The sequence below is a fragment of the Adiantum capillus-veneris genome, chromosome 1 (genome assembly GCF_014529385.1).
Source record: "Adiantum capillus-veneris isolate H3 chromosome 1, ASM1452938v2, whole genome shotgun sequence".
Taxonomy (NCBI): Eukaryota; Viridiplantae; Streptophyta; class Polypodiopsida; order Polypodiales; family Pteridaceae; genus Adiantum; species Adiantum capillus-veneris.
In genome coordinates, this window is record NC_140931.1 from 70,617,801 (window position 1) to 70,634,885 (window position 17,085).

General features: G+C 50.0%; 1 protein-coding gene across 2 annotated transcripts in view; it reads left to right on the forward strand.

Moving 5' to 3' along the window:
- Positions 1 to 17,085, forward strand: part of LOC147464943 (beta-galactosidase 15-like) — a 242,071-nt gene that overhangs the window by 137,968 nt on the left and 87,018 nt on the right. For both annotated transcript variants that reach the window (XM_086517172.1, XM_086517176.1), the window contains exon 10: positions 17 to 104. In XM_086517172.1, coding sequence (XP_086373298.1) covers positions 17 to 104 — 88 coding nt within the window. The remainder of the gene's footprint in view (positions 1 to 16; positions 105 to 17,085) is intronic.

Genomic DNA, 17,085 nt, shown 5'->3' on the forward strand with positions numbered 1-17,085 from the left:
TAGTGCTGTTTGACAGTACTTTGGTGGAACAAATTTTGGCCATACTAGTGGTGGACCTTTTGTTACAACAAGCTATGACTATGATGCTCCTATTGATGAATACGGTAAGAAAATCCCCTCAATCTTTGGCTGTTCTTGTGAAGGTTTCTTGTAGGCTATACTATCATGAATGCATGTGTTTGGAGTTCTAACTCCATGAAAGAAACGATTGTTTTTACTAAATTATGTTTTGGTACCGTAAAAACACCCCTTCATCTAATGCAGGTTTCACTAGGATCTCCATTCTGCTTTTATAGTGCAGTTTCCAAGTATAAATAAATTTTGCATTTTTGAGTAATCGTGACTTGTTAGGTACTACGAATGGATTTTGTGCGCCACATCGTGTAGATTTTGACATGCATTTAGTTTGTAAGTAATGTCCTTCACTATTATTAATAGAATCTTTTAGTCGTTTCTTGCATGTGAATACTTTTTTGTCTTTTAAATATCCTTCTATTAGTTTCAAAGTCTTCCCAAATGGGCTACATAAACCTTGTCACGAGGGAAAATTGAACCAAAAAGTGGATACTGTCCTAGAATGAAAGACAAAAGATATACAATGAAGACAATAATGCCCCACTGTAAAGAAAGGTCTTGGCTCACAATGAATGAAGGCCTGGTGTTGCCTCTCAGAGTCTCTGAGCTACCCTATATGCTTTCATATTGTTCTCTGAGTGTGTGTATAAGCAGCCAGAAAGCAAGAATCGTCGCTGCAATTGGCTTGCGCCATGCCTCAAAGACATGAAAACACTGGTGAGCTCTCTAGATGGACCAGAAGCTCAGGCTACTAATCGACTCTCATTTAAAGACTGTCTCTTGAGTCCATATTGCTGTTGAGAAATCCCGCAAGGGAAGGTTGTTGAGGGTGCTCGGCCTTAAGCCTAATAGCTAGCCTGGCATGCTCTTTCTCATATCCTAGTGCTCACCCTGAGCAGGCTGATCACGCTGTTGCCGCCCTAGTGAAGACCATAAATGGGAGGAGGGAAGCCATCACACGCAGAATCCTGAGTCTGTTGTGAATAATTCCAGGAGTGATGCTGATTCTCCACTGGATGTCGGCACCCAAGAAAAACCAAGGTGTGTGACCATTATAGGCTAGCCGGACTCCCACCTTGATCTCTTTGTGTGTACCCAGCCACTAAAAGTCTGTAAATCTTGCGAGCTTGGTGTTACACTCTGACAAAAAATGAGATGAAGTTTTCAGTAATGCCTTTTGCATTACTAGTGATCCGTGGCCATTGGAATATTCCCTTCAATAAGAGGTGGTGGAATAGCTAAGGCGAGAAGTAGAGAGCTCAAAGCGCATCAGTCTAGGGCACAAGGGTGGTGCAGTACATGCAAGAACTTTGGTTACCCCCCTCAAGAATGTCCTCAGAGGTCCTACTGTCTTGTATGTGACAAAAGTGGCCATGAAGACAAGTATTGATTTCATCTCAAGGGTTTTTCGTCATCTATGGAAAATCTTCAACCTATGCCGCATGGTATCGCATCAGCTTCTATCATGGTCGGTCCCTATGGCCACACCAGTTATATGATACCTCTACTAGTAAACCTGCCTGTAGATGGTATCGCATCAGCTTCCATCATGGTCGGCGGTCCCTGTGGCCACACCAGTCATATGATACCTCTACTAGTAACCCCACCTGTAGAAGGTAACTTTCCTCTTGCTTTCTACAATGTTACCCACCAATGGCACCACGAAGTTCCTCTATAGCTGTTGTCTCCGAGAATGTTGATCAGACATCGCAACCATCCCGTCCCCCCTGTCGTCCAACCATCCGCTCAATCCTCAGCCAAAGACTATATCAGAGTTTGTTTGAAGCAAAGGGCTTCCACCTCTTCTTCACCCCCTCCTGGTGACTTTACATTCTGAATCAGCATCATCACTGTCAACTCCCCTCAACAGTTGTCACCTTCAATCGAGGTAGTAGAGCCTAGGAATCCCCCCACAGTGAGGAGTCCTTGGGTGACTCACTTGTGCGTAAAGAGCAGCTCTTGGCCTCTTGCTGCCTCATTTGGTTCAGTCCCTCCAAATTCCAAAGTTAGTCCCAAAGTGCACTAATATAATACTATCCCTGAAGCTCCAACTATAGATGATGACTACCTAGAGGCTTCAACAGAGTAAGAGCAGGTTCAGCCTAAGCTACCGGCAGCTTAGTTGATCACGTCCAAAGACAAGGCATTATCAGTAGAGAAGGTACTTTAGGATTCGCACCAACGACTTTCCCTCAATGATGTTCTTCATCTAGATGCTATGTTTTGTAGTGACACACTGACAAACACTCACTCCTTATCACCTGGAGTCAGCTCTTGTGGTGGGCATCTACCTTTCCAGCCTGCTACAACCTACATGGTGACCTACCTCTCAACACCTCTTACTTACTATCGAAGTCCCCGCCTTACGCTCTCATTTCTTGGGAAGGACTTCTCAGGAATAGTTGTGGGTGGAGGGTCACAAATCAATCTTATGCTAGAATTCACCATGCTAGAATTGGAACTATAGCCCACTAGGCCGGCATATTTCACTGTGAGACTGGCCCGGATCAAGACTTCACCTTCTTGCTTGACTGTGTACTGGTCCAACTTCTCAAGATTGCATGCTCTTTCTCATAGCCTAGTGCTCACCGTGAGCAGACTGATTACGCTGATGCCCCCCTAGTGAAGACCATAAATGGGAGGATGGGAGCCATCACATGAAGAATCCTGAGTCTGCTGTGAACAATCCCAGAAGGAGTGATGCTGATTCTCCACTGAATGTCGACACCCAATGCAAAACAATGTGTGTGAGCATTGGTGGCTAGCCAGACTCCCACCTCGATCCCTTTATGCGTTCCCAGCCAGTAAAAATCCGTAAATCTTGTGAGCTTGGTGACACAACCATGAAGAAAAATGAGATAAATTTTCACTAGTGCCTTTGTATTATCAGTGCTCTGTGGTTGTTGGAATATCCTCCCATATACAATAATTAGGGTGTGCAGTGTGCTGAAAGAAAAGAACCCCAATATCCCGCCAAGGGGGGGTAGGGGGTTGCAGAGGGGGCCTTTGCAGCCACTTCCTAAGGTCCCGTGATAGCTATGCTAGAGGTCGGGTGCCGAAGTCGCACAACCTCCACCCTCCTTTGAGTGCCTCCTTAGGAGCTTGGTTTAGTCTCCACTGGTGATTTGCCACAGCAAAAAACCCGATCATCTGGAAAGTGTATCTGAGACCAAGCAAGACTCATTGTTTGTGAGGAAGCCGTCCCTCCTCCTGAACTTCAAAGAAAAAGCACTCTCCCTTGTCTTTACATGCTTTGACTGCAATCAGCACGCCAAATTTCCAATTGTGCGAAAGCCTCCATGTGTGCTTGGGTCTTAATCTCGAAAGAAATGGTGCATCCATGCTCCATGCATATGAACGGGCCCCATATGAATGGCTACCAAAGTCTTTCCTCCGTACAAGAGGGCTATCTCTGAGTTAGGCAAGGGCGAAGCCACTCCTAGGCCTATAGAATGGTTGCATCAACAAATTTGTCCTCGCAATGGGACACCGACCCTTGTGGCAGAGGCTAGCCCGCTTAGCTACAGGCTCCCAGGCTCGGGGGTGAGCCCTGTATTGGCTCTATGGCTGGGTGGTGAGCCTGATGTCTGCTCACTATGTCTGTCTAGGTGTGAGTTTGGCTTGTGTCATGTCATGTGTGTAGGATGCATTCGGCAAGGGACTAACATTGGTATCAGAGCCTCCTTCCTGCTTGTATACACGACATGGCGACATGCACAAAACCACAAGAGCTCATGGGGCCGTGATGGCCAAGCTTGATAGGCTCTTCCACCTCTCGAATAGGGTGGTATGGTACGCTACTAGCAAGAGAGGAGGGCAAGGGGGGCACATGCTAGCCGGTGGTGGGATATTTGCGAGTTCTTTTTTGTTTCTCGTGGATTCTCGTAGCTCCTCTCTCGCCAGGCGGCTCGTGACAAAAGCACTACCAAGAGATCTTCTAGCATCTGAGGAAGGTCCTGCCCCTTGGGCCGGCTGTGGGGCAGGAGCAGGAAAGGATGAGGAAGTAGGGGGGCTAGTGGGTGGAATGGGAGGGGAGGGGGGAGCAACGGGGGGATGGGGGGTGGTGGAGGAGATGGAGGCCGGGGGGTGGGGCGGTCGGGGGGAGGAGGGGCTGTCGGGGGTGAAGCTAAGGTGGAGGGTGGAGCTGGAGTCTTGTCTTGCTGTATGGGGTCGAAACGGTTCCTTGTGGGCACCCACTGTTGCTAGGCTAGTGTAGGACGATCGCTAGGGGGGCCGAACTGGCGTGGTGGTCCTTGGGGACCTTGACCACGGACTTGCTACTAACCCTCCTCTTCTTGGGCTCCAAGATTGGAGGAGGAACCTGCCTGAGCTTCCTGTGTCTTCGTCTCCTGAGGTTGGCCAGCCTTAGGAGGCTGGGTTTGGGTCTGTGCCGATGGTCGGGGCCTCCTTCGTGGACAAGCCTTTGTTAGATGGCCCATTTGCCGACAAATGAAGGACTTATTCGGGAGGCTTGAATACTCACTCTTGCGGAGCCAGCCACCACTCACCTTAGGGAGTAAAACGACCTTCAGGAGGGTGTGGGTGTCTCGAACCAGAATGCGTACTGTACGTATGCCGGCTGCTTTGGCAGCTACAGAGATTGCTGTGCGTCAAGACAATCCCAATCTTTGAGCGAATTTTGGAAAGGAGCGGGAGGTACTCTCTCCTCAGGCGTGGGAAGCAGACTGAAATGGGAAGGTGTGCCTCCTCAACTAGAACATCAGTAGCTCGATCGAATCCATGGCGCCATTGCACAAAATGAGCTCTAACTGCTCGGATGGCCAGGGGCATCATCGCAAACGATCTTGGATGCCATCTCGAGAGTCGCAAACTCTATCTGGTAGTAGCCGCGTTCGAGGAGTTGAACGTCGATGATCTTGCCCACCTCTACTAAAACGCCGGCTTGGAGGAGATCACGCACCTCCTCTTTGCTGTGTCTGGTGCAGAGAATCTTGCAGATAACAGAGGTGGCCTCAAGGCGTGCCACCTTTACCTCTAAGCTCGCTTGCTTTGTCGGTGAAAGAGCAAGTTGGATGGTGGGTTCCGCGGAGTCGGGCGAGGGGGCTTCCGTCGAGTCCCTCTGAGGCCGAGCAGAATCCTACATGGGGGACAGGCAAAAATGTGGGCGAGTAGGTGTGGCTCCAGAGGGGGGCTGGGGAGTGCGCTGGGAAGCATGCAACACAGGAGGGGAGGGTAGTGATGGTGAGAGAGAGGGGGGGGGGGGGGGGGGGGGAAGCAACGATGGCGAGGAGGCTGAGCGAACGCGAGGGAGGAGCTATAGCGAGCAGCGAGCATTTTCTTGTTTTTTCTCTTCTGTAAGGTTTCCTTTATCTACTAGTGGTTTCTCGGGTACCTTGATCTGGTGTAGGTCGGCTATTGCTTCCAAGAAGGCTTCATCCATTGCGGAGAGCAGAGATGAGGATCCTCGCTTGTCACTAGGGGATGGCTTGTGGACAGCTAGGAGCGGGGTATCCATTAGTGGACTTGTGGGTGGAAGAGTGGAGTTGGTTGGAAGGCTGAGACCTAAGGATGCCCTATGCCCTGTGGCCCTATTGAGGACACCTGTGGGCTTCGCTACCTGATTGAACTTGTCATTAGGGGCCACCACATGAGTAGAAGGTGACGGTTGAGGGATGGTCCCAACTACTATCAAATTGAGCCTCAGGACAGTGTTGGCAAGGAGGACACCCTTTTGGTAGAGGACATTTGCTTTGGTAATGCCCATATTCCCGACATTTGTAGCACAAAATGGGCCAATTGGATGGGCGAGTCGGAGGTCGAGGTGGTCTTTGCTCCTACTGCGTAGAGGTGGAGATTGAGGTGTAGAAGCTACGAGTGGCTGAGAGCGTTAGCATGATAAAGTTCTGAGATGGAAAAGTGCTCTGCATATCTTGCATAGGAGGGGTTGTCAACAAAGGTGGCATGTGGTTTGGATGGCTATAGAGGGAAACTGTGTTGGATGCAGGTGCTAACCCTTTTTGGAGAGTAGGTCCAAGACTTTGCTATATTTGCCGCAATCCCTTTAGGTAGTAGCAATCCTTGTCCTCATGTCCAGACTTTTCACAGAAGTGGAAATAAGCACGAAGGGGGCATTCATGTGGAGGGTGCCCTGGAGGGCGGCATGAGCTACACTAGACCATAGCCTTAGTCTCTTGCTAAGACCTGAGCTCTTCTAGCTCGCGCTTGATCTGGTCCAAAGCCTCGTGATGTGGAGGCTTTTCCTGTCGAAGAGAGAATGATCTCTCCTCTTGAAGAGCTTGTTGTAACTTTAGTGCTTCTAGTTCCCTACGTAAAGGAGTCAAGTGGTCAGACGGACTTTCCAAGAGTATAGAGGTAGTCTCTACCTGAGGAGAATCGTTAAATAGCTTCCTTGCCCCCTCTATCCTAGTAGCACCCGCGACAAACTCCTGCAGAGTGGCTTTAGGTTGGAGACTCTCTTTGAATTTTTGTTGAGAAGTCTTAGGTAGAGCCTTCTCTACCCACTTCTTAACCATAAATTTGCCTGGTTGCTAAGGAAGCTTGGCGACCAGAGACTTGGTTTTGGCCATGAGTTTTGCAAAAGTCTCATTTGGTTGGAGTATGATGTTGGCCAACTCATCCAGAACCTTCTCTTGGAAGTCCTCCGATCTAAAAGCTTCACAGAACTGCTTTCGTAATATGGCTCAAGTCGTAAAGTGGTTCTCTGCAAACTCACTGTACCATTTATCTACTAAGCCATCCAAGGTTGATGTGAAGTGTACTAGGTAGGCGTCTTCTCTGTTGAGACCACGACCCCTGCAGAGGGATACAAATCTCCTAGCATGGTCGTCTGCATGCTGTGTGGAACGACCTTTGAAAGGCGGGAACTTGATGTTCAACTTAGCCAGAACTCTTGTCAGCTCCTCCATGGCTATCTGCTCTTGAGCCTCTTGCTCAAGAGATTTCTGTAACTGTAGCAGGGTTGCAGTTTCACTGACACAAGACAAGCAGTTAGTTGTGGTTGGACTAGAGCTCACACTGGGCGAACTCTCGCCTGGGCAGTGACACGTGGAAGTGGTATAGATGGTGGTCGAGTGGACACTGTGGATAGATCACCACCACCTCAGTTTCAAGATAGTCTTAGCTGGTTTGGGATATTTGCTATCCCTTGGTGGCTCTTTAGGGGATACATATGTGTGGCTGGTTTGGGTTGTTCGATACACTATTATCATCATCTTTTTGTGTGGTCATTGGTCTAGAGTCTAGCATCATGAGTTCATATACAACACGTCCGCACCATCCCTGCACAGTTGAGCCTTGACACCCCTATTGTACCCATGAGTTCTGGGCTAGAGCTGAGTGTGCTGCCATGCCACAGTCTGTATTGGTTTCTTTGAGTTAGTCGATGCTCATGCTGTTCAGGTTCCACTGCTGAGTCTTGCTGTGGTTGCTTTGTTATTCATTGTCTTCTATGTTTTTATTCTGTGGAGTGAGATCTCACGCACATTGCACTGAGGAGCAGCCATTATAGAGAGCACGACGCATTATCTCCGCTACAGGTGCTCTCATTTTTGGCACACCCGGTGGGACCTCAACTGGAGTCTCACTCCGTTGAGCGTACAGGTTGAGGAGCCAACTGCTTTAAGCTCTCGCGTCTGTTGGTCTGTTGGTCTCGTGTGCTATGGTCCAAGTCGAGCTTGGCCTCGTCCAACTTCCTCTCGACTAGGTCGACCAGCTAGTCTAGTCAATCGTCTTGGACTAGATACTCACCCCAGTCCTGTTAGTTGTCGTGGTCCAATCACTCGTCTTGGTGTAGTCGCTCATCTTGGTCACTCGCATTGGTCTAGCTGAGTCTGGACCACCTCAGTCCAAAGTCTTAGTGCTAAGTCCTTTGAAGTACTACCATAGAAAGGGTCAACCCCTTGTGCCAAGCAGAAGTCCACTAGCCCCATTACCCCCACCGTCTTCCCACGAGACTACCTCCATTCCCTCAACCAGTTCTACACCTCCTCGATCACCCTCTCAAGTAAATTTCTCGCCCACTGTGTTACAGCAAGCCCTTGAGCAAAAGGCTCTTGCACAGACAGCCATGGAGGAGCTCACAAGCGTTTTGCCTAAGGTGATAATCAAGTTTCCGACTTTCAAAGGTCTCTCCACAGAGGATGATGACGACCATGCCTGGAGATTGGTTTCCCTGTGCAAGGGTCGTGGCCTCAACAGAGAAGACCCTTACCTGGTACTCTTCCCATCCACCTTGAATCGCTTAGCAGAAAGTGGTACAGGCTGTTTGCAGAGAACCACTTTGCGACTTGGGCCAAATTACGACAACAATTTTGTGAAGCTTTCAGACCAGGGGACTTCCAAGAGACGGTCATAGATGAGTTGGCCAATATGATGCTCCAACCAAATGAGAGTTTTGCAGAGCTCATGACGAGAAAAAAGTCTCTGGTGGCCAAGCCTTCTCAGCAACCTAGTGAATTTATGGTTAAGAAGTGGGTGGAGAAGGCTCTTCCCAAAACTTCCCAGCAAAAACTCCGAGAGAGTCTCCAACCTGACGCCACTCTGGAGAAGTTTGTTGCGGTTGCTAGTAGGATAGAAGGAGCTAGGAAGCTGTTCACCGACTCTCCTTAGGTAGAGATCCCCTCAGTTTTTTTGAAAAGTCCTTTTGATCCTAACTTCATTATGCAGGGAACTCGAAGCCCTGAAGTTACAACGAGCTCTTCAAGAGGAGAGATCATTCTCTCTTTGACAAGGAAAGCCTCCTTATCAAGAGGTTCTGGATGAGATCAAGCACAAGCTAGCAGAGCTCCGAACTCAGTAGGATACTGACACTGTGGTCTGGTGTAGCTGATGCTGCTTGCCAAGGCACCTTCCACATGAATGCCCCATTCGGGCTTATTGCCATTTCTGTGAAAAGTCTGGACATGAGGACAAGGATTGCTACTACCTCGAGGGATTGCGACAAATACAACAAAGTCTTGGTCCTATCCTTCAACAAGGGCCAACACGTGCATCCAACATGGTTTCCCCCTATGGCCATCCAAACCACATGCCACCGTTGCTGATAGCCCCTCCTATGCAAGGTATGCAGAGTACTTTTCCCTCTCAGAGGTTTTATCATGCCTATGCTCCCTCATCCCCTCAAAGCTTCTACGTCTCCACCTCTAGCTCCATGCTCTAGGAGCAAGGACCACCTGGCCCTTCAACTCGCCCATTGAATTGGCCCATTTTGTGCTACAGATGTGGGGAATATTTTACCAAAGCAAATTCTCCTGCTAGAAGGGTTTCCTCCTTGCCATCATTGCCCTGAAGCGAAGGATCACTACAGTAAAGGATTGTCCCAAACCTCGTGCATCCACGGATTTGAGACCAAATCAAAGCCAGTTTACCTTTCCCAAGATCAATCTGATAGCAGTTAGCACCCTCCCTCAACCATCATCTGCTACTCATGTGGTGGCCCTTAATGACAAGTTCAAGCATGTACAGGAGCCCATTGGTGTTCTCACTCGGGCCTAGAGGGCATCCTTGGGTCTCAACCTTCCAACCAATTCCCCTCTTGCGTCAACAATCTCACCTATGGATACCCCGCTCCCATCTGTCCACAAGCGATCCCCTCGTGCTAAGCAAGAATCCCCATCTTTGCTCTCAAATGTTGATGAAGCTCTCTTAGGAGCAGTAGCCGACCTACAACAAATTAAGGTGCTTGAGAAACCACTTACAGAAGAAGAAAAGATTATAGCAGAGACAATCTTGAAGAACACCTTCCAACAAGTGTCGCTCTATGACATGTTGCGACTAGATGTGACTTTTAGAAGTGACACCCTTGCAGTTATTCAATCACTTTACCCCGCAACAGGTCCTAGTGGAGGGCACCTCCTAGTGCAACCATCAGAGTCCTCTATGATATCCCATCCCGTTGTTCCCCTCATTGATTATAGAAGCCCTTGTCTCACCATATCCTTCTTGGGGCGGCAATTCTCAGGAGTGATAGTGGATGGTGGATCTGGCATCAACCTGATGCCCGAGTTCACTATGTTAGTATGTTGGCTTTAGGTCTACAGCCTACCTGCCCTGCTCCCTCCACAATTACCTTGGCCGACCAGAGGACAATATACCCAGTGGGCATAATGGACAAGGTGCCTCTGCAGGTAGAAGACTTCACCTTTAACTTGGATTTTGTTGTGATTCGTCTTCCCAAGGTTGAGGGTGGATTTCCTTTGCTCATCGGTCGACCATGGCTGCGCCACACTAAAGCGCTTCATGATTGGGGAAACGACTCCATGTGGATACATACTCCTGGCTCCCCAATGCAACCCATTCACCTCGAAGGAGGCATGGATCTCGTAGTGCAACAAAAGTTCTTGGTCAAAGAAAACCAACCCTAAACAAGAACAGCCTACTCCACCTGACAGGTCAGACGATGATCTACTGGAGTGCTTGGAAGCTACCAAGTCTATGCCTTGTTATGGAATCTCTATTCAATGTTTGCCTGAGTATACACCCTCTTTCACAGTTTCTACAGTACCTAAGCCCATTGAGCCACTTGAGCAAGCAACAAATGTTGAGGTCACAGAGGCCAATAACTATGCGCCCTTGCTAGCAAGACTGGGAGAGCCTGTGAAGAATCATAGAAGGGGAAAGAAACCTTTTCTACAAAAGTGTACCCACACTTCAACCTCAACCCCATCTGTGTCTGCCTCTCCGACCAAGCCAAAAATCTCCCTTGAGTCTATTGAACTACCCTGTAAAACTTCTAGTCAACCGAGTGATGGTACAACTCGCAAATCACCCTCTCGCATCTGCATGGGAGGGTTATTCCAAGGGCCACAAAGGGCATGTTCTCACAAGCCAGAGGTATCTTCTATTCCCTACTGCCCCACTCTCTTCCCTCAATCCTCACCCTACCTTCCCTCTCTCTTCGCCCTCACGACTCTACCCTCCCCTCACTCGCCCTTATCCTCCCCTCACTCGCCCCTATCCTCTCCTCACTCGCCCCTACCCTGAACCCCCTCGCCCCTACCCACCCCCTCTCTTCCCCTTGTCCCTACCTAATCTCTCCTCGCCTCTACTCACCCTCCTCAACCCTCACCCCTACCCTATCCATCTCACCCCCTTACCCTCTTCTATCTATCCTCTTTCCCATATTCTTTCCCCTATCCTAGTGTTCTTGCCCCTATCCTGTTGGCTTAGCATAAGAAGATTACGTCTGGTGAAGAATTTGACTAGGCATTTATGAAGGATATCTCCTTCTTTTCGATTATCTTGCAGTTTTTCAAAATTTTAGAAGTTTTCTCGGATATGAAGTCCCTTCGGATCTTTGGTTCATGTAGCAGTATTCAATGCTTCCTCTCACCGAGACAGTGAGCGGTCTTGTGGCGGGCAACCTGTAGTAGAGCTACAGTGTCACTGGCACACGACAAGCAGTTAGTAGCAGTTGGGCTGGAGTTCACACTAGACAAACTCTTGCCTGGTCAGTGATACGTGGTAAGTGGTACGGATGGTGGTCTACTGGACACCGTGGCCAGATCACCACCACCTCAGTTTGGAGATAGGCTTAGCTGGTTTGGGATATCTGCTACCTGTTGGTGGCTCTTTAGAGGATACATATGTGTGGTTGGTTTGGGTTGTTCGATACACTATTATCGTCATCTACTCTGTGTGGTCATTGGTCTAAAGTCTAGCATCGTGAGTTCATACACAACACGTTTGCACCATCCCTGCACAGTTGAGTCTCAACACCCCCATTGTACCCATGAGTTCTGGGCTAGAGCTGACTAACTGCCATGCCACAGTCTGTATTGGGTTCTTTGAGTTAGTCGATGTTCATACTGTTGAGGCTCCATTGCTGAGTCTTGTTGTGGTTGCTCTCTTATTCATTGTCTTCTGTGTTTTTATTCTGTGGAGTGAGATCTCACGCACATTGCACTGAGGAGCATCCACTATGGAAAGCACGACACTTTATCTCCGCTACAGGTGCTCTCATTTTTGGCACAACCGGTGGGACCTCAACTGGAGTCTCTCCGTTGCGCCTACAGGTTGAGGAGCTAGCCGGTTTAAGCTCTCGTGTGTGTTGATCTGTTGGTCTCGCCTGCTAGGTCAAAGTCTAGCTTGTCCTCGACCAGCTGGTCTAGTCACTCGCCCTGGTCTAGTCACTCGTCCTAAACTAGATACTGACCCCGGTCAAGTCACTTGTCCTGGTCCAACTCCTCGCCTTGGTCCAGTCACCGGTCTTGGTGTAGTCGCTCATCTTGGTTACTCGCATTGGTCTAGTGGAGTCTGGATCACCTCAGTCCAAAGTCTTAGTGCCCAAAGCTTGGGTGGGTTTGATTACTGCATGAAACATACGAGGCAGTCCAAGGATCGACAAAGTCCACTGCTAAGTCCTCTGCAATACTACCACGGAAAGCGTCAACCCCTTGCGCCAAGCAGAAGTCCACCAACCCCATTACCCCTACCCCCCCCCCCCCCCCCCCCCCCCCCCCCCCCACCTGCTGTGACAACGCGCCCACCCCCCCCACCGTCTTCCCATGTGACTACCTCCATTCCCTCAATCAATTCTGCACCTCCCCGGTCACCCTCTCAAGTAAAGTTCTCGCCCATTGTGTTACGTTAAGTCCTTGAGCAACAGGTTCTTGCACTGACAGCCATGGAGGAGCTCACAAGCATTCTGGCTAAAGTGAATATTAAGTTTCCGACTTTCAAAGGTCTCTCCACAGAGGATGGCGACGACCATGCCTGGAGATTTGTTTCCCTGTGCAGGGGTCGTGGGCTTCAACAGAGAAGATGCTTGGAGATTTGTTTCCCTGTGCAGGGGTCATGGCTTCAACAGAGAAGACGCCTACCTGGTACTCTTCCCTTCCACCTTGGATGGCTTAGCAGACAAGTGGTACAGTCAGTTTGCAGACAACCACGTTGCGACTTGGGCCACATTACGACAACAATTTTGTGAAGATTTCAGACCAGGGGATTTCCAGGAGAAGGTCCTGGATGACTTGGCCAACCTGATGCTCCAACCAAATGAGACTTTTGCAGAGCTCATGACGAGAAGTTAGAACAAAGTCTCTGGTGGTCAAGCTTCCTCAACAAGCGGGTGAATTTATGGTTAACAAGTGGGTGGAGAAGGCTCTTCCCAAAACTTCCTAGCAAAAACTCTGAGAGAGTCTCCAACCTCACGCCACTCTGGAGGAGTTTGTTGTGGCTCCTACTATGTGACGCCCTCGTTCGGGGCGTCGCTGAAACGGGGCCGCGCCGGCTCACCTGCGATGCAAACGGGACCTGCAGGCAAGCAAACGCACATACAAGAACGCAACTTGAAACTGAACGCAAGAGGGACACAAGAATGAGGGACGCGAACGAATGATCAATATCATAAGAAAGTGCCGAATACAAGGGACACGAGTAATCACTGGAAAACGGGGCTGGAAAGTTGGGGGAAGTGGCACATACTTCCCTTATATACTCCCCCGGGTTGAGAGAGCTTGACGCCCACGTCAAGCCGGGGGTTTGAGGCGTGCCGATACAAAATTTGTTGCCGAGGTTGAGGGGTGGATAATTACAAAGATGAGAGTTTGGTGTTGCTCCAAAATGTCTAGCTACCTAGGGTGGTGCTATTTACAAGGGGGGGTGAGGACTATTCTATGTGGTGTCATGTTGATCGATGTCCTCCTCTTCAGTGGGCATGTTGTAGAATCGGAGCACAAGGGGTCGTCCGAGACGGAGCATGATTTCTTCAGGTACCCAAGTGCATTCCATCATGGGCCGGTTGCGCCACTTGACATAGAATAGTTGTCCCCGGCGCCCAAAGCGCGACTTTAGGATGGCCTCCGGCTCATTTGGCGGGCCATCCTTTACATATTCGGGGACATTCCGACCATAGGTGCTATCCGGTGCAAACCTCTTGAGGAGACTTACATGGAAAGCGTTGTGGATGTTGATTTGTGGGGGTAGCTCGAGCTTGTAGGTGATGTCGTTGTAGCTCTTGAGCACCTTGTATGGCCCGTAGAATCGGTGGTTGAAATTCGGGGAGAGGCCTTGAGGGAGGTTGATATTTTGGGAGCTTACCAGTACCAAGTCACCTTCTTGGAACAGCTCGGCCGGTCTTCTCTTTTGGTTGGCGTATTTGGCTATGCGTACCTTGCTTTGCTCGAGACTCTTCTTTGCGCGTTGCATGCGTGTTTGCCATTGCTGCAAAAACTCTTCACATTCCAGATCCTGGGCATGCACGTCGCCGGTTGCCAGTGCAAGAGGGGTGATGACTTCTTTACCTGTGGAGAGCTCGAAGGGGGTGTAGCCAGTGCTGCTATGGATGGAGTTGTTGTAGTGGAATTCCATGATGTCCATGTATTCGGACCAGTCCTTTTGATCTGCTTTGACGTAGTTGCGGATGTAGTCTTCAATGCCTTGGTTGACTCTTTCTGTTTGGCCATCGGTTTCTGGGTGGTAGGCGGAGGAGAAGCGGAGCTGGGTTCCTAGCAGCTTGAAGAGCTCGCGCCAGAGGTCGCTGAGGAAGCGGGTGTCGCGATCAGAAACTATGGCTAAGGGGAGGCCGTGGTATTTGAATACTTTGGCGAAGAAGTGTTTGGCTACTTGGTAGGCTGTGACGGGAGGCTTTGCAGGTATGAAGGGAGCTTGCTTGGTGAAGTAGTCGACGACCACGATGATGGTGGTGTGGCCGTGGGAGGGGGGGAGGTCGACGATGAAGTCCATACTTACCATGTCCCAAGGCCGGGAGGGTGTTGGCATTGGGTGGAGGAGGCCAGCAGGTTTGACTCTTTGAGCTTTGACCAGTTGGCAGGTTGGGCAGGTACGCACGTAGTCGATTACGTCGTCCTTCATTTTTGGCCACATGTAGTGTTGATGGAGTTTGTCATAAGACCTCTTCTGGCCCCCATGTCCAGCTAGCTTGCAGTCATGAGCCTCCCACATGAGGTCTTTCTTTAACTCTGGATCATTGGGGATGTAGATTTTTCCATGTGCGTAGAAGAGATTATCTTTGACTTCAAAAAGACCCACTGCCGCTCTCCCAGAGATGTGGTCGTTGAGCATGCGGAGGACAGCAGGATCAGCTTTTTGGGCGTCGAGGATCCGTTGGCGTAAAGTGCTGGTTGCTGTGGAGATAGCCGTGAGGGTGGGCATTCGGCTGAGAGCATCTGGCATGACATTTGTAGTACCTGGTTTGTGTATGATGTCGATGTCGTATTCTGCGAGAGTATCTTGCCATCTAGCTTGCTTGGGGGTGAGTTTGGGTTGTGTCTGGAAGTACTTGAGGGAGATGTTGTCAGTGTATACCTTGGTGTGTTTGTCTTGGACATAGTGTCGCCACTTTCGGAGGCAGTGGATGACAGCGAGCATTTCCTTCTCATGGGTGGTCCATCTGGTCTCCACATCTGTGAACTTGTGGGACTCGTAGGCGATGGGTTGATGTTCTTGCATGAGGACACCGCCAATGGCACCATCGGAGGCATCGGTGTGGACTTCAAAGGGTTTGGTGAAGTCGGGTAGTCGAAGGACAGGGGTACTGCACATGGCTATCTTCAGGTTCTCAAAGGCGTCTTCTTCTTTAGAGGTCCACTGAAAGGGTTTGTGGCCTTTGGTTATCTCTGTCAGTGGCGCCGAAATCTTGCTGAAGTCGCGGATGAAGCGGCGGGTGTACTGACAGAAACCCACGAACTCTCGGACTTCTTTGATGGATGTCGGTGGGGCCCACTTGATGACAGCGTCGACTTTCTTGGGGTCCACCATAATCCCTTCGGACGTGACAATGAAGCCAAGGAACTCGATCTTCTGGACAGTGAACTCACACTTCTCCAGCTTGGCATAAAGTTGTTGTTCCCGGAGGCGCTGGAGTACTGCAGCGACATGCTTCTGGTGCTCTTCTAAGGTTTTGCTGTAAATGAGCAGATCATCGATGTAAGTGATGAGGTAGTCGTCAATCATGTCGCGGAAACTGTCATGGATGATTCTGCAGAAAGTACCCGGACCGCCGGTGAGACCGAACCCCAGGACCATCCATTCCCAGGAGCCGTAGCGGGTGCGGAAGGCAGTCTTCGGGATGTCTTTAGAGGCGATGCGGACTTGGTGGTAGCCTGATCGGAGGTCGATGCGAGTAAAGTATTGGGCACCCTGTAGTCTGTCCAGCAGGTCTGCCATGAGGGGGACTGGGTACTTGTTCTTGATAGTGATCTTGTTCAGGGCCCGGTAATCCACGCAGAGTCGCATCGAACCGTCTTTCTTCTTGACGAACAAGACTGGGGCGCCAAAAGGGGAGCTGCTTGGTCGGATGAACCCTTGGTCTTCTAACTCTTGGAGTTGCTTGCAAAAACGCTGCGTGGGACTAAGACGCCATTTCCGCGGCCTAGTCCCGGGTTGAGATTGGGCGGTGGGAGGCGGGTAACATTGCTTCTGTTATTCTGTACAAATCCGCGACCTTGCCCGACGGGTGGGTTAGGCCAGTGGTTGGGTGCAAAATTGTTGGGACGGTTGTTTGGAGGCAAACCTGGTGTGGTGTTTGTGTCACGGAGCTTTTCTGCCATGTTGGCGGCCACTTCCCAGGTGTTGGGACTCTGTTTCTCTACCTCTCGGCGGGCCCAGTGCTTACGGCCGTACAGGAAACCATGCAGCCTGTCTGCTGTGTGCATCAATGGGAGTTGGAGCATGAGTCGCCGGTACTTGACAATGTAGTCTGATATGTGGCCGTCTTGGTGTAGATCACGCCACGAATCCCTGACTTTGTTGCCCTCATTTTCTGGGACAAAGTAGCTGAGCATGTCTTTTTGTAGATCCTCCCAGTCCTCCCAGTGTAAATATGCTGTTCCACTGCATGTAGTCTTCTACCTCGCTGAACCACTTGTTGAGTGCCAGTGAGGAGCGGTTGCCTTTGTATTTCTCTGGGGGACTGGGTTTGAATTTTCCCAGTCTGTTTTCGTCTTCTAGATGTCGGTCCGGGCTGTAGTAGCGTCTTTCACTTCGATCATACTGATCATCTTCGTCTTCGGGTCGTGGTCGTCTTTGGGTGTTACGCCGCGTGTTGACATTGCTGGGACCTGGTTGGTC